Below are 23,021 nucleotides of genomic sequence, written 5' to 3'. Positions count from 1 at the left end.
AATCCAATACGCAATTTCGAAAAGGATGTAACTCGTATTTAAAAAATATACCACTTGCATCCTTTTCTAAATCGTATATCATTTTGTAAAAAAGCAAACAAATGAAACAGATATAGAGGGAATTAATTACCAGCGATTCATTCCTGACGCAGTAATTAGGCGATTCTTCGAGATAGACCAAGTCTTGTGCAGTGGGCAGCGTGTACCGCGGGTTGCTCAGTCGAAGCTTGCCTCGTCGAGATACCTTCACTTCTGTCGCTCCCTCGTATTTGTCTTTTAGGTAATCACCTGTATAGAATAATAAAATATATCTTTAAAATATGGACTTAGGTTTTATTAACGACATTGTTTCAACCGGTTTCAACTTCGAGGAATGATTTTACTATGCATAAATAAAATTACCCCTTTACCCATAAGCAGAGACCAAAGAAAGTCATTTTATTGTTTATATAGGTACAATAATATTTATAATATCATTCAAGTAGCCCGCTTATTTATTTATTTATTAGATAAAACGCTACTTTCACTATTCAATCATAATATTGCTACAGGTAGAGTTTTATAACTAAAAATGTAGGTAATAACTGCGTCGACCGTACCCGTTTTACATAGAATAAAATAAGTTAGAATCACCTGCAATAATACGACAAGCTCAGTAGTCAGCATTAATAAAATATAATTGCGTTTTAAAATCCATAATAACGAGTCGTTAGCATATTTCAACCATAAATTCAACGAGCGTGGCTGTATTCACTAGTTCTTTTGCCTTTTAGCGCCAGTGGGCGGTTGATTTACGCGCCCACCCGCAAGATGGCGCGCACCCATTCATTTTGTTGTCACTAATTATAGCTATTGTGTCAATAAACCCTATAATTTCGTATTTGTAACTCTCAAGTTTGTGTTGTAAGCCAGATTTAATAACCCCAACTCAAATATTGCTCTGATTACGGTAATTATAGCAGGTTTACGAAATAAGCGGTGTTCAATTTCATCATTGATACATTCGTGTTTACGGCTATATCAAGCTTCTTATAGAAAGGATACACTAAATTATGTTCAATTATATAAATTTTGCTCTATATAACGTTATATTTTTTTTTCAAAGTCAGCTCCCGCATTACGAATTACTTTTGTCTCGCGGGGACTTTTACAAACATACAAACACCGGACACAAAGAAGAACCACACCCGAAACAATTAAGTTATTTGGATTTTTAGCGACCTAAACCACTGCGCTACGGAGGCAGTCACATATCCCACATTAGGTAGGTTCGGTACAACATATTCTCTTCTTCCACTCATCTCTATCAGCCGTCAACTATATCTTAACCATTTCATTTCCATGTACTTTTTCAATAACAATAAAATCCTAAGATTTCTCAACTTTTTCTTTCTACAACTGTTATTAAAACAGTTATTACGAAATTAGGGTCATCTCGATTAAGTTGCGGAGAAATATAAAATATGTTTTACGGTCGTATAAAGGGCTTATTAGAAGTAAAAAGATCCAATTCCCGGTTTACGAGCTACCAAAAGCAATAACTCGGTTGTTATTGTAGTGATATTTTATTATTTATTATACGTTTTAATTTTTACTGTGTTCCGGTTATTTATGGATTTCTATAAAACTTGTTATAGTTTGGGTGGTCTTTGATTACGAGATCGTTCATCGAGTATATTGAAACTAGATGACTTTGAAATGTTGCACAATGATAGTTATTGAATTTACTAAAAGAATAAAGTATTGAGTTGGTAAAGGAATGCAGAGTAATTTATGTTAGTCGATTAAAATTATAGAGTCCATGTGTGTGTAATTAGCTTAGATTTTGTATTTTTGGTTTTCAGTAACAACCGGGACCTTTCAACAACTTCTTTGTACTTAACTTATTAATATCCGGTACAAAAGTACATGACACTCAAAGAAACCTAATAAAATACATTAATAGATAGTAACAGTTTTGTGGAGCTAAGATTAAGCTCATGATTTATAAATATTGAATAGTAAAGATAAATAAATAAAAAAGCATAATAATGCTATTGTCTATCAACCGATATCTTAGTCTGTTAAATCAATCTCAAACAAAACCACACCAAGATAATAAACAAAAAACCTTCACTAATTGTGGTCATATACAAACTTTTCCGCCATTGAACACAACCCAACGTTCCGTAACACACAATTAAACACACCGATGTCTAAACGAGTCCGCATTGTTCGGGAATAGACGTCCGACCATAGATAATGAGTGACCATTACTCCTGTAATCTCTTGTGTGTTCCTGTCATCCTGGTACATGAGAAATTAATACTCCCGATATTAACTTAATAGTTTTAATTGTTCTACGGATTTTGTTTAATGAGTTACATTAATTAACGCTTTTGTTTGATTGGATCTTTGGATTTTGTGTGAACTGTATTTTTTGTAGTTTACGAAGATTCCTTTGTGTTTTGTTTGGCGTGGACGTAACGACATTCATTGACTCTCTAACACCTTTTTGTATAAAAAACAAATCGCCAAATTAGTTGCTAAGCACAAAACTCAAGAACGGTTTAACCGATTTCAGTAATATTTTTTGTAAAATTGTCTTTAAGACACGGGAAAGGTTTTTATGGACAGAAAAAGAAACAAAAGAAATACGAAGAAATTCATGAGCAGAGCTGCGCAGATTCGCTAGTTTAGAATAAATATCGTTAAAATGTATTGTTTGGAAGCTTTAAATCAAATAATATTAAATATAGCGAGACAATAATAAAGGAAAAAATAAAAAGTAGCTGCCTAGAAAACATCTGTCTAGTAAATTGTAGAGCTAAAAGACAGGCCTAATAACGTCTTGTTTGACAATGTTTCAAAGAATATTTGTAATATAATAGGCATATTATTTTTACAAAAAAGATGTCTATTATATTGAGCACGTAATTGCTTTGTCCTTAGAATACTTGAAGTACTGTATAACAAACTCTTCGTTCAAATGTCATGGCAAATGATATGAAAGAAGAAAAGGCATTCATAACTTGTCGAAAATATAACGATGAACCCTCTTGTCCTAAGATTTCTGGCTAGGAAGCGAGAAATTATGATTACCATCAAAAATGTAGATAAAAACACTTAAAATGTGAAATTTACCTGCGTTAAAATTAAACGAAATGGGGATATTATGGAGTTAATTAGGTATCATTTTGGTTTTATCCCTTCCGGGGAGACTTTCTTTGTTCGCCGATGTTATTCGACCACACCAGTGGTTAAACTCATTTAAAATTACTCTTTGGTAGCGTAAAATTATCTAAAGGTTTGATGACAATAGAAGTGTTGTTTTAATGATGATGGCTTGAAAAGGTTTTTGATGACATTAGATCACTTAAAAAGTTTATTTAAATTGCTCTATGCTTGAGAGGTAGTCATTCTTTTTTTTACATAATACGAGGGGTTATTGAGCATTAGCATTTAAAAAAATGAAAGCTTTTTATGGCACTGGTCAAAAAGGATCGGAGAAGGAAGGAAAGGATTTAAGAACTTCTTAGTTTTTGCGATGCCTATATGTTTATTAAGTGTCGGCTCTCAAGAACGCGGCGACTAAAAATGTACGCGTCGGGAGTTTTGTACCTCATAAGTAGGTAGCTGTTTTCGTTCCTTGTTTTAGTATTCTCATAAGACGTATCGTTTACTTTAGTAGAAGTTGATTAAAAGAAAACAAGAAACAGCAAACTTGCAAAGTTATTTCGACCTATAACTGCCTATACGTAACTGGCACTAAATAGTCTTGATACAACAGCGGTACATTCGTTTGTTTATACAACAAGTTACCTACTTACCGATTTCCCTGAAGGTGGCCAGCTGCTGCCAGCACGTGATGAGGCTGCAGGAACCTGACACGCCGTGGCACTTGCATGTCACACGAGACTTTGCTATCACGGCCTGCAACAAAGATATAAATCTTGAGAATTAAATGCATGTTGTAACAACTGTTTTAAAAATCAAACTAGTCTTAATATTACTAGTGCTTTGAGCTCGGTCGTTCCCCGAATTATTTCATATCATTCTGTCAAGCGTTACCTAGATTGGTCCAGCCGCTTCAATGTAAAAAAGGACACATATCAATTCATTCATACGTACATAAAATCACGCCTTTTTTCATAGGAGTAGGCAGAGAACCAAAGAACGCCAAACAACCAATCTTTCCTTGCTTTATTTGGGTACATCCGTACATATTGTCAAGCACATTCTTATGTATCTATTTGTAATCCTGACGTTTCCTGTACAGTAAATTGGAAAAAATACTACTTTGCTACCAACTATAGTTAAATATAACAGTATATAAATTCCCGTAAAATAGTAATTTAATAGCGCCAGTACCGTTTTCTTTATAGTTTATAACGGACTAGCTAACCCGCGCAACTTCGCTTGCGTCACCGAAGAGAGAATGGGTCATAATTTTCCCCGTTTTTGTAACATTTTTGGTTGTTACTCCGCTCCTAATGGCCGTAGCTTAATGTTATATAGCCTTCCTCAATAAATAGACTATCTAACACTGAAAGAGTATTTCAAATCGGACCAGTATCTCCTGAGATTATCGCGTTCAAACAAACAAACAAACTTTTCAGCTTTATAATATTAGTATAGAAAAGATTCAGATAAACAAGTTTCTCACAATATGACAATACGATCGAGTATCAGTGGTCATTAGCCGCATTTTTACGAATAGAATAGAAAGCTACGATGTTGGAGATAGAGGCGTTTGTGTTAGAGACAGCGGGTAGCGAGTTTAAAACGCTTGCATAACATAATATATCTCAAATTTTGTTCCTGTAGCCATCTATAGGGTGTTTGCAGGCCCAGTGGTTATCTGAGTAGGCTTAATGATTAAAGACAATCTCTCAGAAAACAATGGATTCTTTATGTTCATAATAAAATCAGAACCAAATTTGACTTTAGTAATCGTTGTTTCGTGTATGCTGTAATTAAGTGTGCGATCATTTTTTAAGTTCTTGTGAAAATTTAAGCCAAGATAGATATGCCTAAGGATGTTGATGATTTAATAGCAATCAGTTCGCCCACGCCACACGCTTTTCGACCCCATCTAACTAAGAACTTTAGTAAAAAGTTGTGTTAGTATGTTTAACCATTTATCGCTTCTCGCTAGCAGTGAGACCAATACTCAGTAGGTACACTGTTCAGTACGAAATATCACAATCTCCGCCAATATTATCCGACTTATAAAAGATTAATTTGTCACATCGCGATACTCATAGAAGCTTACCGTCTGTAGTTAGACCACTTAGTCGACGTAATCTCTTATTTCATTTATTTATTGCTGAGGCTATAAAGTTAGCGATTTACTACTTTATTAAGGAAAGTATCGGTTGCAATTTAAGCAGGATTTACTTAGTTTACGAGTTTTGCTTTCGCAAGTTAGTAATAGTGCCTGCTGTAGGTATATTAGTACTATTCTAATCTTATGACTCAATTTGTTGGCTTGCAATATATTGTTTGTTGCTTGCTTATTGCTTGTTTGAGTCTGACATTACATACGAAGAGTCGTATTAAAGAATATAAAGTTCTACTTAACAATTTGTATAAGTTCTCTAAATAGTTGGGTAGAAAGATATTTATTTTATTAGGAACCTAACATAATATACTTTCCGGATCAACGATTGACAGATCAGGGTTGTTACTAGAAATCAATTTTAATTCTTTATGATGACAACATACTTAAATCGCCAATATCGATTAGTCTTTATTTCAAAGGCCTTTCGGGCGGCTGAACAACTTTTACACCAGGTTGACCAATAACCATACGACAGAATATAATAGTATAGAGACTTATCAGTGTTTTGTATATAGCATATCGCCAACTTTGGTATAGTATTCTCCTAAAGATAAGAGTAACCATGGTATAAGTTTTAAAGTGCTATCAAAAATCACGGTAAACCGCTGTTTTCATAGCCTTAGTGTAGCGATAATAAGTTCACATAACTCGCGATTATACCGCGACTTCGTTCGACATCACATTTTATTTATTTTCACAAAGTTGCCAGTCTGTACTCTTTATGGGGCAATCGTATTGTGAGCTTTTACTTACACTTTGTAGTGGTTTTGTTAAAAATATACTTTAGACCAACAGTGCAGAGAGATTAAATTGAAATTTAGAAATTATTGACGACTGGATTATGATTGTGACTTTGTCCATAGGAAAACATTTCTCGGGGAAAAATTATCTCATGTTTTGATCTATATTACAAAGTAACTGTGTGCCAAATTAAATTCATATACAAAAAATATACATAGATACACACATCCATCATCACATACTTTCGTTTATAATACTTGTTTCTGCCCACGACTTCGTCCGCGTGAGAACATTTCTTGAGGAAAAAAGTATCCTATGTGTAAATCCAGTTTATAAAAAATCTGTATACGAAATTTTACAAAAATCCGTCAAGTAGGTTTTGAAAGAGTAAAAAACACATTTGCATCCATCTGATCCATCCTCACCAACTTTCGCATTTATACTATTAGTAGGTTAGACACAGTTCATCTACATTTTCTTCGCAACTTAGATTTACGTATATTTTGACTTATAAAACATAGTAAACGCACGAGACTACACGGCAAGGTAAAACTAAGTTATTTCAAGGTCAAGTGAAGGTAACAATATCATAAGGGAAGGTTCCATGTGACCTCATTTTATGCCTACAACGATTTCACATGATCTTGAACCCGTAAAGTGATAAATTTGATAACATCCGTCTGGTTGGCTGTCTGGAATACTTATTTTATTATGATAGACGGCTGTAGGCATTCTCGATACGAGGGGTTGGTCTTGATAAATCAGTAGCGCGATTTTCTACCGTTAGTTCTATTGAGTAGGTATCGAAGGTTTGATATTAATATGTATTGCTAAAATGGTTCCTACCACGCCTGTTAGAGGCGCTAATAAGATTCTAATGCAAAATTTAGCAGCAGCTTTTCGGCAGCTAGCCTGCAGTCGATAGTGGTAGTGAATCGCGCTGCACTTCAAAAATTCACGATTGTAGAAACATCGACAGCGTGATTGTTACTGTGATTAAGGTACACTTATATCTACTTTGCCGTTTTTTTTCTATTCGTTAATTTCTATTGATGCTTAAGTCTTAATGCCATGTCGCCGACTTGCTATTTCTTATGGTATTGATAAAGCCAATTAAAAGACTGTAGAGACAACATTATCAAAACAATAGTCGTAATCCTGCCTAATTTTAACTGAACCGTTGTAGCAGGTAGGCAGTAGAAGCTTATCAAACAGACTTTCACTTTTTTTATATTAGCGAAGATTATAGTACCCTCGAGAACTTCTGTTTTTCATAAATGTGGTCGCGGTTGTTATTACTAGTGTACTTATTTAACTTACTTAAATCAATTGAAAAAGATTGAAGATGAGTTTTTGATTCAGATCAAGTTAGATGAGTACCTATGGAAAATCCAAGATGTGATAAGGATGAGTAAAAGTCTTACCCGTCTCCCAGCTTCATTGTTATGTCTGTTCATGAGCTGCCTGCCCTGCTCCCGGCTGCCTCGCTTCACCTTGCGTTCACGCTCTCTCACGTCCACGAACACTTCGGTGAACCTGCACAAAAAACGTAAAATGATTAGTAAGTACGTCCTCTATATTCTTGTTTAGAAGACAAATCTTTATACTCCAGTTATGATGTAAATAGTGCTTAATGAACGGTTTAATAAAGTCTAAGGTATGCAAGGTACATTCCGAATAACTTCTTCACGTTTTAATTTAATATTGTCGAGTTTTTAAATAATACTGACTTCACATTACATTCTTGGGCTATATTAAGTTCTTCATTTATGTAAATTCTGAACTTGAAGTTATTGGAAGTTACCCTACTTATATCTAAATAATGAAAATATATTTAGAGTTTTAATTAAATTTACAGTCTAATAATGTAAGTAATATTCTTCAAAAGCAAAAATATGACGTGAAATCGCCAAAAATATCAAGTATTATCATTCACAGACATCTAACAAACTATGAACTAAGTCCTTCATACTAATTCATACATTTCATCGTTCCTATCAAAACATTCCAAATTTCAACGATAAACTTTCCTTACTCCTGGTACTAGGGAAATGCTTTGGAAAAAGGAGAGGTACTGCTAAAAAGGGATAAATATATGACTGCTACGTTTCCCGGTGCTACACCGTAGTGGGCGTAGCAATGTCTACGAGCTTTATCGATTAGCTACCCTACTACTGTTTAAGCAAAAATGTACCTTTACTTTGGGAGCATAAAGCTCGTTTTCGCATTTCGTTATTGAAAGGGGGTGTTTTCCCGAGGGTAGATTTTCGCGCCTGGTATCAGAAGTTTTAAGAGATTTAAACAAAATTTCGACGTACATTGCGTTTTCATACACGGATTTTTTGAACTTACAATAGCAGCAATGTATGATGATGAAAATTTTTTTGGATATAAAAGTTTTCTAGAGATTAGTCCAAAAAACAATTGAAAAATAGCATTATTTTTTACAGGAAATGTGACTTATATTTCGCTTTAATACTAAAGCAATTTTAATGGTATTAAAATATAAGAATAAGCGTTAATTTCCGAGCCGGGTATGTGAGGCGGATTAACGCTTCCTCCCCTCTTATGGGTTCCTAGTACACATTATCGGATTTAAGCGTTCGTAACCAGCTTAACCCGGTTTATATCCGGGTTATCCCTATCCAACTCTGGACTGTTTTCCATGAAGAGTTTTGAAACAATGTATGTAACTTTTTTGTTTTGTATTTATTTCCGGTCGTTATTTCTTCACAATATATCTATTTCGCTTAATAATCTTATTTAAAAAAAAAGTTCTTAAAAAAAATTCGCATTTTTTTATGTTTATAAACATTTGCGCGAAGCCTAATTACTGACTTAAGAATTCATGTATCTGCTTCTTTCAACACATTCAGGCTAATAATACCTAAGTTGTAAAATAATTAATTAAATTTTAATGAATTAAAATTAGAAACATTTAATTTTTAATTTTGTTTTTGTGACACGTATTGACATTTTCATACAAATACACAAGCATTGTTAAAGCGCATTTTAATGAACTAATCAACCCAACCTAAAATTCGTATTCGTACGACGAACGTTGACGAAATCTTTGGAATTCACGAAATCCACGAGATTTGCCTGAAATATCAAGCATTCCTCAAATTCTCCCGACGTTCTTCACCCTCATGTTCTCCTAGTAAGAAAAATACTCGAATGCGGGAAAATCTCCTTTATGAAGCCGGGCCATAGTTGGGAGAGCGTTTTTGCCATTCTTGCTCGCATGCCAAACATTCTTTAGCTGCTGAAAACCATGCTGCCCTAGTGTAGAAAATTCAAACAGACAAATCGGAAAAGCTTTTTTAAAGTGTTCTTTTACAAAAAAACTTAAAAAGCTCCCCTGTATAAAAGCTTCCCCTAAACTTTGCATGTGTGTGTAAATAGAAAGCGCCGCCCCTTTCTATGCATGTGTGCATTTTCTACACGCACACAGCTAGGATTAGGATTTGGGGGAAAGCTTCAAACCTATTCCGATGTCATGGTGTCCTAGTCGTTTGGCCCCGGATTTTTACAAAGCTTTGTTCTAAGAAAGCTCTTCCCATCTTAGCTTTCATTTTTTTTTGCAGCTTTCAAACTATTTATTTCTGTGCTCTATTGCTTTTGTTTTTCATATTTTGAACATTGAAAAGTGATTTGGTGTGTTATTCAAAACAAAAGATCGTCAAAGACGAGATGTTTAATATTATAATTAGCTGCTCAAGTTATTATTATTTTCTTTATACATACAAAAAACTTACATACTTAGATTTTATTAAACGCTGCGTCGTTTAGTTTTGCGTCATGTTTACCAGTATCGATTTAATTCACCACTATAGATAATAATTATAAAGTTTTCACATTTTCTCAGGTAAACAAACGGCCTTCAATAACTCATGTCGATGAACTTTGACCGTGGATAAACTGTGACGTCACTCTTCGCTACCCTTAATCTCCTTCCTGATTCTATTCTCCTGGTACAACAGCCTCAAACCGTGACGTTTCACTGCTGAAAATGCGTGGGTGGAATCAAGGGCGACGACCTGTATACGAGAGTACGTTTTGTTTCCTGATACCCTAGTAACACTGGCTCGAAATATGCAGAAAATTCCATGTTTTTCTGAAAACGTCGTTTAAAAAGTAATAAAATGAATGACGTATTTCAATGTTATCGTTTGTTTTAATGGCTTGGGGGTTGTTTTCAGGGGATGTATCGCTTGCAATTTTTGGGGTTCCGTAACTTCAGTTAGGATAGAACCTTTTTGGATAATCCTTAGCCGTTTGTGTTTTGAACAGTTTTGAAAATTTGCTAGCATTGAGACAAAAACCGTTTTGAGAAGATAATGATTTGGTAATTGACAGACTTATGAACAATTAAATTTGTAACTCTTACACACGACGCTATAAAAAATCAATAAACTTTGTTTAAACATTCGAGATGAATGTGTCAAAATGCGGAAGTAACAGTATTTTTTGTGTTTTTATATAGTAGAATAAAATGTAATTAGATATAATTAATACTAATAATCATATGGTATAATTATTAATATACTTAATTGGTTTAAATAGTAGCTATTATGTAATTTGTACATTTCATTGACTTGTTCTTTCAGCGATTATGAAAAATCCACCAAACACCATCTTGACTATTATATATGTTAGTCGCTTATTATTTGAACCCAAACTACTATTCAAATTTTGTTAGTTTTTAAATTAAGGTAGGTCATACATCAATAAGTCTATACATAAAAATAATAAGAAATAAATAAAAGTCACCAATTCAACAATACCAATAAAATCTCGATAAATAAGAATCTTGGGGTTATGACTACAAAAGAAAAATTCCTTCATGAAATCAATTTCAGCGAGTGAATAAAGCTTAACCCTTTCAGTTTTCAGCGGCGGTCTAACCCTTTTAGTACGTGAAAACTTGCTAGGAGCCCATGCCTACGGAGGAGGTCGGCTACGGCGCTACGCGTTGCTACGTAGAAATTATAACGCGTCTTACAAAATGTGGAACCGTCTTATTATCTTCTGGAAATTTCTTTATACGTGAAAGTTAAATAAAAGTGAAGTTAAATTATAATAAAATTTTAAATTCTATTTGAATAACTCAATTTTACTGCGATACTTAATGTGAAGATTGTTTCCTAAAAAGCTATGATTTACAGGTTTAATTTTTTCATTAGCAATTTTAAACAACATCGCCCTACACATTGGGCTTTAACAATATATTATTATTTATATGATTCTGATTTCAACATAGAAAATAATATTAGACCTGTACCGACTATAGGCCAACAACTTACTAAATACCGTTGGTATGCACGATTAATCTAGATTGTAATTAACGATTCAATGTAATTTCTAAACTAAGGAGTTGTATCAAACAGACCATCGGCAGCTGCGTAAACCTGCGGGTCATTGATGCCTGATGATTTATATTTTTTTATCTCCGACAGCCGCAATCCTTGCAATTAAGGCTTTCTACTAAGTTGATGTCTAGTGATGACAGAATACCACATTCAAATAATAAAAAATATTGAAAAGATCTTTTTGTGAATCGTAGTATAGGGCGGAGTCACAAAAGTCGTAGCATGAATGGGTGCTACGCGCTACGCCGCTCACTCTTCAGCGGCTCTGTCTGCCTGGTACAGGACCTGTCTACAGCCATGGTTTGACACCCGTGAAGCCCAACTGACAGCTGAATTAATGAACTTATACTTTACTAAGCTTTCCAGTAACAAATTATTAATTCGATTAAGTATACCGTGGTAAAGGCGATTAATAGGTACGGAATTTTAAAAGTAATAGATAAAATTGTTATTTAAAAATGAAAAAAATATTCTTAATTAGAAATAAATTAGAAAGCGATGCTTGCTAATTAGGATTATAACATTTTAAATATTTAAATAAAATAGCGCCCAGTCTATGTTCACGAAGCAACCTTTCCCAAAAACAGATGAAAACTTTAAATGTCTATTATTTTTTTTTATTTATTCCTCTTTTACACAGGTAATGTGTGAAAAGGTGAGTTTTCAGGCAGGTAAGAAAAGGTCACGCTTGAAAGAGCGCGGCTAAATTTTTCACCTGTCTTACCTCTCACCTGAGTACTAGGACTTTATGACGTATAAGGAGTACCGTTTACCTTTTCACGTGAATTTTCAGGTGCACGCACACCAATAAAATGCACTTTCACAAACACTCACCACCCTTATACGAATTTTATACCCAGCAGTGCGAGGGGTACGAAATAATTTTCTCTCTTTCTGACGCAGGGAAAATACACCAACACAGATGCAATAAAAACCAGGTGAGGATATTGTTAGGGTGAGCAAGTGAGACGGCAGATTTTTCTCTTTTATCCGTGGAAGGGGAAGTCACACAAATGCAATACAGTACAGGTGGGAAACACACCGTTTGCACGTGTAGTGCGACAGGTATGATTGATCTCTTTCTAGCACACTGTACAAAAGCATTTAAATCTTTGTTCTCTTTCTTACTTACTGTGGAAAGCGGAAAATGTGTACTCGTACATGCAAAGGAGCTTCAGGTGGTATACCTTATTGTCTTGCATGTGTGTCGCGACAGGTAAAGATACCTTCGCCTGCATGTTGCGATCCTAGTAAACAGGTGCGCACTGAAACAGGTGAGCTTCCCTGAAATTTTCAGGTGAAAGGTAAATGGGATTTTCACCAATGTCACCTCTCAGGTATGGTGGTTTCATTGTTTGCTAATTTGTTCGAAGAGGTTTGACTGCAGGTAAAGAATTCGAAATAATTATTGTTCCAGACAGGAATTATATCAAAACAGTTGACGGTGAATTAGAATTTTCTGAATTTGGTAGGAAAGAAAAGAAAATCGATGACAAATTGATTAATTTTCTTCAGTCAGTTTTCTCGCAAGTTTTCCGCGGGGAAAATTTCGATAAAGTGGGGGAATACTACTAGGCGCACAGAACGCGCGAAGAGGTTGACTATCCCAACATTCGACGACATTGATCGAGGTCAGGGACAGGAGGCGAACGCTGGAACGTATTTAAATAAAATAATAATCTGCGCGCAGGGTGGCATGAATGTAGAGAGGTGGTTTATAGAATTGGTACAACTAGAATACATTTCCCAAGGTTCTAGTTGTAGTAGAACATAGTAGTAGCTACTAGGAATACATGAGTCGTTTGGATGTATATTTCTTGTTGAAGTTATTTGGCTTGAATATCTTGTATTGGTACGTTGAATTTATAGTTGAAGGGAAAATGCCTACGGGGAGGAGTGACTGTAGCGATTTTATCATTGCAAGGGATGTTTTTAATTTACCTAAGGATATTTATGCATTACCACATATAAAAATCGTAAAACATTGATTTACGTGCTTTAAAAATAAGGAAATAGTAAACTACGTTATTTAGTGTTTCTTTCTATATTTAATTTAACGTTATAAAATTATGAAATTTTTAGAAATTCACCCAAATTTTTTTTTTTTTCATAAAGATAAGTAAGTTGTTAATGTTTTTTTAATGAATAGCGAAGTAAAAAACATATATTAAAAAAAGTATTATTTACAAAGTTAAAGGGTAACTTTAATTAAAAATTAACTACTTCGTTGCGTCTAAATTAACTAAGGCCGATAATGATAACTTAAAAGAACAACCAATCACAATAACGTACCATTCTATTACTAATACTCACTTATAGCCGTATTCCAGGTTGTCCCCACAGCCGCCCCACACCCAGTCATTATGCAGGTTCCTCGGCCTGGCGGCTCGGCTGCAGCTGCAGCTGGACAGGCGGCCGTCTCTACAAGCCCTCGACACTGAGAGAGACACCCCCGCTGAAGTAATCGCGTGGGTGAAAGCCGTCTCGCGGGAAGCTGGTGATAAGAGAACTTCGTTATAGAAAATTACGAAAACTAACATTCAGGTAGGATTATTGTTTTTTTGATATACAGTAGTAAATAGAATTATGATGATAAGTTAATAAATTAGGCTTATTGAATACGTAACAAAATATTTCGTAAACGTATCAATTAACTTCGATTTACTTCTGTTAAAACTTTTCTACTTGAACTATTTCGTGCAAAGGAGTTTCAGGTGGTAGTGTACCTAATTATGTCTTGCGGATGTGTCGCGAGTTAATTAATCAAATTGTTATAGATCATGGTTTTCGAAAGCATTTTCTTTTTCATGATAATTATGTACTAAATATTTACTTCACAGTTGTTCAACCAATCGGCTTAAACTGGAATCCGATATTCCGATCCCAAAGTACTAGGGAATTATAAGCCAAAGGAGTTATATCAATGCGCGTATTGAAAGGAGAGAATCGTTTGCCTGAACAATGCGTACTAAGAACGTTTATACGAAAATTATGAATTAGGATGAAATAAAATATTGATGTAGTAAATTTAGTTAGTTGTGTGCGTAGCGTCTGTCTGTACCTAAGGGAACATGATATTGTGTACAGAATCGAACATGTAATTACGCGAAGCCAAATAATATTGCTCTGTATTTATTCCCTTAGGTTTACATACGAATATATCTGCTATAATATGCGTAGATCCCAGGTTGCTTTCTCTGGGAATTCTTAGAACAATATCGAGAAGAAAAACGCACGGGTAACAAATTTGTCTAAGGTTTGCTATACACAATGACATATTCGATTCGGCATGATCAGCTCGACAGTTTTTGTCGAATAACAAAACCGACTCGAAGTAATTACTGCACTTTTTCGGCTTGTGTCGATCGGATTATTATCATCAAATAATACAATTCGGCAGTATTTAAGGACCTAATAAGCTGACCTGTTAAAATGTTTTGGCTCATGCCAATCAGGCAGTTCCTTCCAATCCGATCGTCAAAATTATGTTTTCAGTTAAACGCAGCGATATTAATGCCGGCTCAAATATGTGCGTAGTAAGCCTTACATATTATTCCAAAAAGTATATGTATCAAGATAAATAAAGAATAAATTGTAGTAAACATAGCAAGAGTAACATAAACAGTAATAAAAATATCGTTAAGACAAGACACCGCCTTCGGATGAAACAAAACGATAGTTTTTCAAGAAAATGTCGCCATTTCTTTATGTACTTGTTATGAGAAATAAACTATTGTTGTCTGCGTAGGATTTACTTGGAAATTATATTAAAAAGTAAGTAGGTTTCTTGTTGTTTATGTAACAGTTTACTTACTAAGGTATTAGATATTTAAAGAGATACGTGGGTATCATATTAAAGTGTTTTAAGAACAATATAGCGGATTTTTTGTATTAATCAACATTTATTTTAAGGACCACTTCTGGCTAAAACTTTGCCCACTAGATTTTCTTGTTCTTTGGGATATACCTAATGATTATGTATTTTACTCAGGTTTAACTGTTCATATAAAGAAATGTATTCTATATTAACCATTTTTTACTAAAATTGTGGCACGTTAAAAGTCGGTCCCGGTTGTTATCTACTACGATAACAGTCGTTAAGCCATGTCAAAGGCCCTCGGGCGGCTTGAACAACTTTGATACTAGGTTGACCACTAACCATACGATAAGAAGAAGAAGACTAAAATTGTTGCCGTGGAATTGTATCTGACTAATGGTAGATTACTCAAAAGATACTCAATTTTAAGTCACACTTACGCTACATACTGTTTTTTGTTATATTGATGTGTATAGCAGCGACAGAAATATTTTTATGCATCACTTAAAAAATAGAGTTTTGTTTTTCGTTTGAGCTACGTTGACAACAAGCTTTAGCGTCATGGTATTAGAATAATGGATGCCATCAAAAACATTCTGTAAAAACCTCAAGTCTCGCCGTAAAAAGTTGTGAGATCTATATAATACCAAGTCGATTAATCTATTTAGTCTCTACTTAAAGGACCTTCTGTCTTAAGTTATTACGTATGTTATTATCATGCCAATTTAAAAAAAAATACCTCTTAAACAAATAGACCGACCTGGCCATCGCATGATTTGATTATTAGTATGTATCACACTACACAGCACGACGAGAAGTTAATGCTCCTGAAATGTTAATGGCGAATTTGTGTTTTCTTGCGATGACCAAGTCGATCTATTTGTTTTAAAGGTATTTTTTTTTAAATTGGCATGATAATAACATACGTAATAACTTAAGACAGAAGGTCCTTTAAGTAGAGACTAAATAGATTAATCGACTTGGTATTATATAGATCTCACAACTTTTTACGGCGAGACTTGAGGTTTTTACAGAATGTTTTTGATGGCATCTCACTTCTTTTTGTAGAGCGAACATAAGTGCAATTTGTATGGAAAGACGTTTTTTTTCATAATCCAACATATTTTCCTATGGGAATGTTGTTAAGTTTCATGGGCTAAACACCCTTACCCACCCTTTACCCCCTCCCGTTATGCCTCATATAGTAGGTACCTATTTACACCTATTTATTTTATTTTCTACAGTAATAATGATTCATTAACTGCAAATGTAACCTTGTAATCTTATACATTTATATGAGATTACAAAGTTATTGTTGCAGTTGGTGTATTTAGAAAACTGGACCGAAATTAGAAAATATTACATTTTTCCCATGATAAAGACACTAAACCCTATTTGTATTCTAAATTTTAAGTTTCTAAGTCTGCTAGAAGTACCTTAGACTTTTGATGATCGGTGAGTCAGTGAGTCAGTGAGTCAGTGAATCAGTGAGTGACAAAATTCAAAATTTCAACAAGTTGTCATTCTTAAACGACTGGTTCAAATTGACTGAAATTTTAAATATACCGTGTTTATACAATGACTGATTAGTTGCTGAAAATCCAGGCTTCTTGTTTTATCCACAACGAAATTATAGGGGTGTCAAAAATAGCCCGAATTGCTTCGAGAAAAGGATGTTACGGCCGTGCCGCTTTTTTTTGCTCGACTTGCGGGGGCACTTCCGTGCCCCCAGATTAATAATCGTAATTTATTTGCCAAACTTTTAGGTAATACAATTTTCTATTACATAAAGCTGAAATCCCACATAAATCTCACATGGTAGTACATAAGTGGTGAAAATCCAGCTTGTAGAAGCTCTAAATCTTTCTCGTGAGTCGGACATGTGCCAGGACAGTTCAGTGATTTATCGTGACGTCTGTACGTTTCAACTGTTCGCACTGCTCTAGAAATATCTAGGTTTATCTAGAACAGGGGTACCCAACCTTTTCTAAGTCTAAACTTTTATATTATTCGTGTTAGGAGGGACCTCTATATTAAAAATAAAGTGTAATAATCAACCTGAAAATTTAATTTTTTTTAATCTTTCGCGGACCATATTTTGATTTCCATGGATCATTGGTGGTCAGCGGACAACTGGTTGGGAACCACTGATCTAGAATCTCCAAGGACGAAGAACTTTACTTGTTAAATGTGAATTGTTTCAGTGTTTCAGGCTTTATGAGTAATAAATCTTTTTTGTAGACTTTCCTAGATGAGGTTGTAAGAATGTTGAAAGTATTATGTATTTAGTCTAGACTTACTTGCCTACATTTGACGTGTTTTGTAAATGAAAAACATCAGCTGATCAAATACATATTACGTTTGAACGAGGAAATTAAACATATTTTTCGTTTATCTTACGTCTCAAAAACTATGTAATTAAAACTATTAACTCTGGGAGCTGAATTGATGTTACAACCTGAATATGTTTCTACTCCATTATTATTCAAATGAATTATTTGATAAATTAGTAAGCAAACAGGATGTTATTATACATCCTGTTTGCTTACTATTACATTAGCCAGATATAAATTACTAGCTGACCCGCGCAACTTCGCTTGCGTCACATAAGAGAGAATGGGTCATAATTTTCCCTGTTTTTGTAACAATTTTTACCCTTACTCTACTCCTATTGGTTGTAGCGTGACGTTATATAGTCTCAAAAATAAGCTATCCAACACTAAAATATTTTTTCAGTTCGCACCAGTACTTCCTGAGATTAGCGCATTCAACCAAACTAACAAACAAACTCTACAACTGTATAATATTGGTATAGATATGCGGGATATCTCATAGAACAATAACTTAACTTACCTCTAAACAACGCCATCTATCATCAACAAAACAAAACTTCACCATCAATACCACTCACCAATTAACGTCAGCGGTCCGAAAACAGTCTCATCTTCGGTCACAGTACAATTCCACCTTCTCCCTTGGAACTGATACTGGCACTCATTAATCCCTTGCTTGACTCCTGCACTGACGACTGGCATATGGTCTTTGTGACGTCGGCAGACACGCCGTTGGCCTGGCGTCAGGCCCCGAAGACGAGCGCATACTCGGGACTTTTCGGAGAAGAGGTCGGGCTGGTTGGACCATTTTTCGAATTCTAGTAGGCCCATGTTGCTGGAACAAAATAAATTAGTTACTTTTAAAGTTTATCAGAGTTAGGTAAGTTGTGTAGCGGCGAATTACATGCCGGGTTTGAACATAATATGCGATGCGGTACAGACGAGGTATGACCTCAAACATTAGAAAAATATTGAATGTGGTGCATCTTTTCTGTGACTTATCATCTCAAGTAGTATATGGTCAGGACTTAGTTTCATTAATGTCTTTATTGAATTAAGTTATACTCGTATATCATACGACATATAAATATTTTATGTGGCCGGAAACAAAATGAGATCTCAATAACGATCATTATCATTAATCTATAAGTTATAATATTACAACCTACCCAATAAAATAAATCCGATACATTTATTACAATATTTAATACGGCCTTGTCATACATTATAATAATTATAAACTTAATGATACACTTAAGTACGACATCTCGATAATAGATGGCAGCACGCTCCACTCACACTAACCAATAATTTATAACACATGGTTGTATTGAGCTGGCTGTCAAAATTTAATGGCCGCTAATTAAATGTTATTGATAAATGTACTCGTATTCTTGAATGTTATATTATTAATCTTAGATTATATCGTTGATAGGTTATTAATGGTATCTATTTATAGGGTTTTCAAATGAATTTGACTTCAATTGCACTGTTGACTGGTTGTTAATGCACTTTATTATATATTTTAAAAACCGATTAATCATAATTTTAAAGGAAAATATAACTAAGTAGTTGACGATATAAGGAAATGCGTAGGGCATGCCTCGATTAGATTGGCATGGGATCGGTACCTAAGCGTGGCATAGACAAAGAGAGGCCTGTATTCGGTAGTGGATAGAATTGGGGTGTGAATGATGATGATGATGAAATGACCAAAACGGGTCTTTTGAACTAAAACCTTTTATACTCGTTTTACTCTCTACGGGGTATTTTTAAAAAGTTCCGTACCAAGTCAAGGCCTATCCCCTCTCTCATTCCAGCGGTAAACAGTGATGGGTTAAATTTATTTTATTTAATACAATCTTCGACTACATCCATACCCAAATTTCATCGATATCGGTTGAGCGATTTATCCGTGAACAGAAGACAGATGATCCTAATTCTCCGTCATAGGAATCCAACAGTAGTTATCTCTCTACATTCTCTTTTACATACAATAAAAACATTCTATAGTTTTGCGTAGTGTCATAAGTATATAGAAATAATCGGCTCACAATATTATACTACTAACAATTACATAGAGTTATTACTAAGAAAATTGAAGGAAAACAAAATACAATCGCTATCTTATTGCAAATATCGTGACATTATTTTCTATGGCTTATCTGTTAAGTTGTATGTATATTGTTACGCATCAATTTCTTAGAAATGGTACATATTTTGCATGTAGTCAGAATTATATTATGGTTCATGGTTCCGCTTGTTTATGCCATAATAGTATCTGCATGAAAATAGGCAACAGTTGCTTTGTGACTTAAATGTTTAGACACTTTAGTTTTGCCTAGGTGGTCTATAGAGGAGAATTTACATTTGTGGTTTACGAGGGCCCTGGTTTGATTTCTTGGTTGGTCCATTATGGATAGTGTGTGAAGTTTTGCTGTTGTAGATCGTGAGGTCTCAGGTTTATTTTCTCGGTTGGCAAAATTCTGGGAACTACAGGGAACAACTACACTAAATTGATTCGTCTAATTAGTTAATTTCGGGGTCTCAAGGTCGATTTCATAGTTGAGAATAAGTATATATTTTTTATCAATACATATTCTGATTACATTGATATTATGTTTGTAACATGAGCAATATTAATTAACTAAACTTACTATAAAATAACTAAAATGTCCTCTACTATCTACAACTAATGCTCCTAGATATAATATATGAAGCAGAGACATAAAACTATGTTGTCAATTATTTGATTGACTGCAATCTCAGTATTTTCTCAAATAAAAAACGGTACTTAATTAGTTTTTCACGTAATTAGGTATAAGAAACGGCATTGATTCTACTCTTTGCATCGTCTTACGTTTATATAAGGATTTCAAACTAAAACTGTTCATTCTATAAGGTCACTATGATAGCTAGCTGCTAGAATACTTCCTATTCGAGTACATTCTATGATAATTTAATTACTTGAAGGGTCTTTTCATATGAATTGAGGTCAATCCTAGCAGTTTGTACGACAGCTGTCGAGATTATATCGTAGTGAAGTGGGTTTTTACTTTGTTTAATTAGTTTCGAAATCTGTTCTAATATTATAAAGCTGAAGAGTTTGTTTGTTTGAATGCGCTAGTCTCAAGAACTACTGATCCGATTTGAAAAATTATTTCAGTGTTAGATAGCCTATTTACTCAGGAAAACTTTTTTCGAAAATCCTCTCGTGGTGCTCTTCTAGTCTTCAAGAAACATACATGCCTAGTTTCGGCTTCAAGCGTTCAGTGCGGCTGCGTTGTGTGTCAGTCAGTCACTTCTTATATGAAATTTCTCACGGAATAGTTTTACGAGTATAATATAATAGTATAGATGCTGCCATTGCCGGGTTGCTGGTTTTCTTTCGGCAATAAAAGGTCGTTTTTATGAAATAATACGGAAAGGTTCCCTTTTGGTTCTCAATATTTCTAAGGACCTTTATGCAAGTCTTTGTAGTTTCTGAATCCCTGGTAGATGTTAGAACCTAAATGAAAAGTATCCTGAGAACATTATGCTTGAACGTATGAAATGTATGCTTATTTATGTATGTAAATGCGTTTATTGTATTGCTATCCACGTGCTAAATAACGTGTTATGTAAGGAAAATAAATGGTGAAATATTAGCATAATAATTGTCGAGTTGTTCTAATATTAGTCTTTGCATTTCCTTTGTCAGTCTATCAGTTGAGCTTGTCTACGTAAAACTAAAAAAATAAAGATAGCGAAATATGCTGTACCGATTCTTAGAATAATATGACGTATATTATGACGTTACAAGGTTATGTTAAATATTTATTAAGTTTTAGAATGTGATAATCAGATCAGATTCATGGGAGCAATTTGTGTTATCCAGCGCTACATAATCAATTTTAGTGCCACGGGGCAATGGTTTTGTCTAGTTTTTCTATAATCGATAGTACTTATTCCTATGTGTACAAATAAACGACAAAAATGTTGATTACTAACTATTAATAATTAGCTGACCCGCGCAACTTCGCTTGCGTCCAATAAGAGAGAATGGGTGAAATTTTTCCCCGTTTTTGTAACATTAATTATTGATACTCTGCTCCTTTTGGTCGCAGCGTGATGATATATAGCCTATGTCCTTTCTCGGGTATCAAAATATCTCTATACCAAATTTCATGAAAGTTTAGGCGTGATTGAGTAGGAGACAGACAGACAGACAGAGTTACTTTCGTATTTATAATATTAGTGTGGAGTATGGATTATAAATTAATAGAGTGGGTATGTTTGTATGTTTGTTAAATTCAGCTCCGACGTAAGCTAACCTGCAAGATGTGAAATAAAAATACATAAAGTATTTACTAAAGTGCACTTTAATAATTTAATTATACAAATAACAAAAATATACAGTAAATAACATAATACTGATCAGTAACGAAAATAATAATTATTTACAAATCTTTTCTTTCCATTTCCAATCAAATTGTGTAAAATACCTTCAAAAACATGGCGCATGAAAAGAATCAAGTACCAGGAGAACATGACATAATTAGAGATAGCATTGAATCACCATGCTTAGAAGAAAAACCTTAGACCGTTGAAGATTTTAATATTGGCATTGAATCATCGTTTCAACGAATATATTCGAATGCAATTCACACACAATTTGTTGATCCTTCGAGGTGTAGTGAAGAATTTGACTGTAACACTTAAGTCTTTATCACTTCGAAATAACTTTAATATCTTCCATAGATGGTTACAGTGAAGTTAAGGCCGCCTCCCCTCTGACTCTTGAGCTTGATCTTCACGAACCTCTGACCAATACCTCCAGCAGAAATGGAGGGGTAACCTCCAGACCCATCCCTTTCATTATCCTTGATATAAATCGCTTTGATATAGGCGTAATTCTTTTGCCCTGGTTCAGGATATTCAATGATGCTCGTTCTTATGAAGAAAGGGAATCCATATTTGATTTCATCAGCCTTGTATACGATGACATCGCCGTAGGTCGCTTGGCCGATGGACAGGTCGTGGGATTGTCCCGCGCAAATAGCGGCAAGGCAGAAGAGTATGGCAACACTTAATGTTCGCATTTTGTCGTTCGTTTAGCACTGAAGTGTTAATTGGGGCGCTAGGTATTATATAGAGAGGGACGGTGTTATGTAGAAGTGAAGAATTCTGATGCTATGTTTGTTTATGTCGAGATAATGATGTATATTGTATTCATAATAACATTGATTTAATTTCTGCAAGCGGACTGGCCCAACTTCTAATCATTATCTATGGATAATCACATATCCTTGAAAATTTTAATCCCGTTGTTCTCATACAAACCTAGTTTCAATAGCTAGGTATAAACATATTAAAAAAATATTCATCCAATTTAGTTCTTCAAAAATTAGACGAGTATATACATTTCGGTGAACTATTTTTATAGAGGCATATTT

General features: G+C 34.4%; 2 protein-coding genes across 7 annotated transcripts in view; both read right to left on the bottom strand.

The window, feature by feature from the left end:
• Positions 1–23,021, bottom strand: part of LOC142983161 (protein Wnt-5b-like) — a 51,257-nt gene that overhangs the window by 2,070 nt on the left and 26,166 nt on the right. For all 6 annotated transcript variants that reach the window (XM_076130034.1, XM_076130035.1, XM_076130031.1 and 3 more), the window contains exons 3-7: positions 18,165–18,421; positions 13,750–13,930; positions 7,489–7,600; positions 3,810–3,912; positions 131–288 (exon numbers count right to left, since the gene is read on the bottom strand). In XM_076130034.1, coding sequence (XP_075986149.1) covers positions 131–288; positions 3,810–3,912; positions 7,489–7,600; positions 13,750–13,930; positions 18,165–18,421 — 811 coding nt within the window. The remainder of the gene's footprint in view (positions 1–130; positions 289–3,809; positions 3,913–7,488; positions 7,601–13,749; positions 13,931–18,164; positions 18,422–23,021) is intronic.
• On the bottom strand, positions 21,930–22,701 carry LOC142983213 (putative salivary secreted peptide). The gene has a single exon (XM_076130109.1). The coding sequence runs from the start codon at positions 22,665–22,667 to the stop codon at positions 22,311–22,313; it is 357 nt and encodes a 118-aa protein (XP_075986224.1). The 5' UTR covers positions 22,668–22,701; the 3' UTR covers positions 21,930–22,310.

This window comes from Anticarsia gemmatalis, chromosome 23, assembly GCF_050436995.1.
Source record: "Anticarsia gemmatalis isolate Benzon Research Colony breed Stoneville strain chromosome 23, ilAntGemm2 primary, whole genome shotgun sequence".
Classification (NCBI taxonomy): domain Eukaryota; kingdom Metazoa; phylum Arthropoda; class Insecta; order Lepidoptera; family Erebidae; genus Anticarsia; species Anticarsia gemmatalis.
This window is presented reverse-complemented; position numbering and strand designations above follow the sequence as displayed.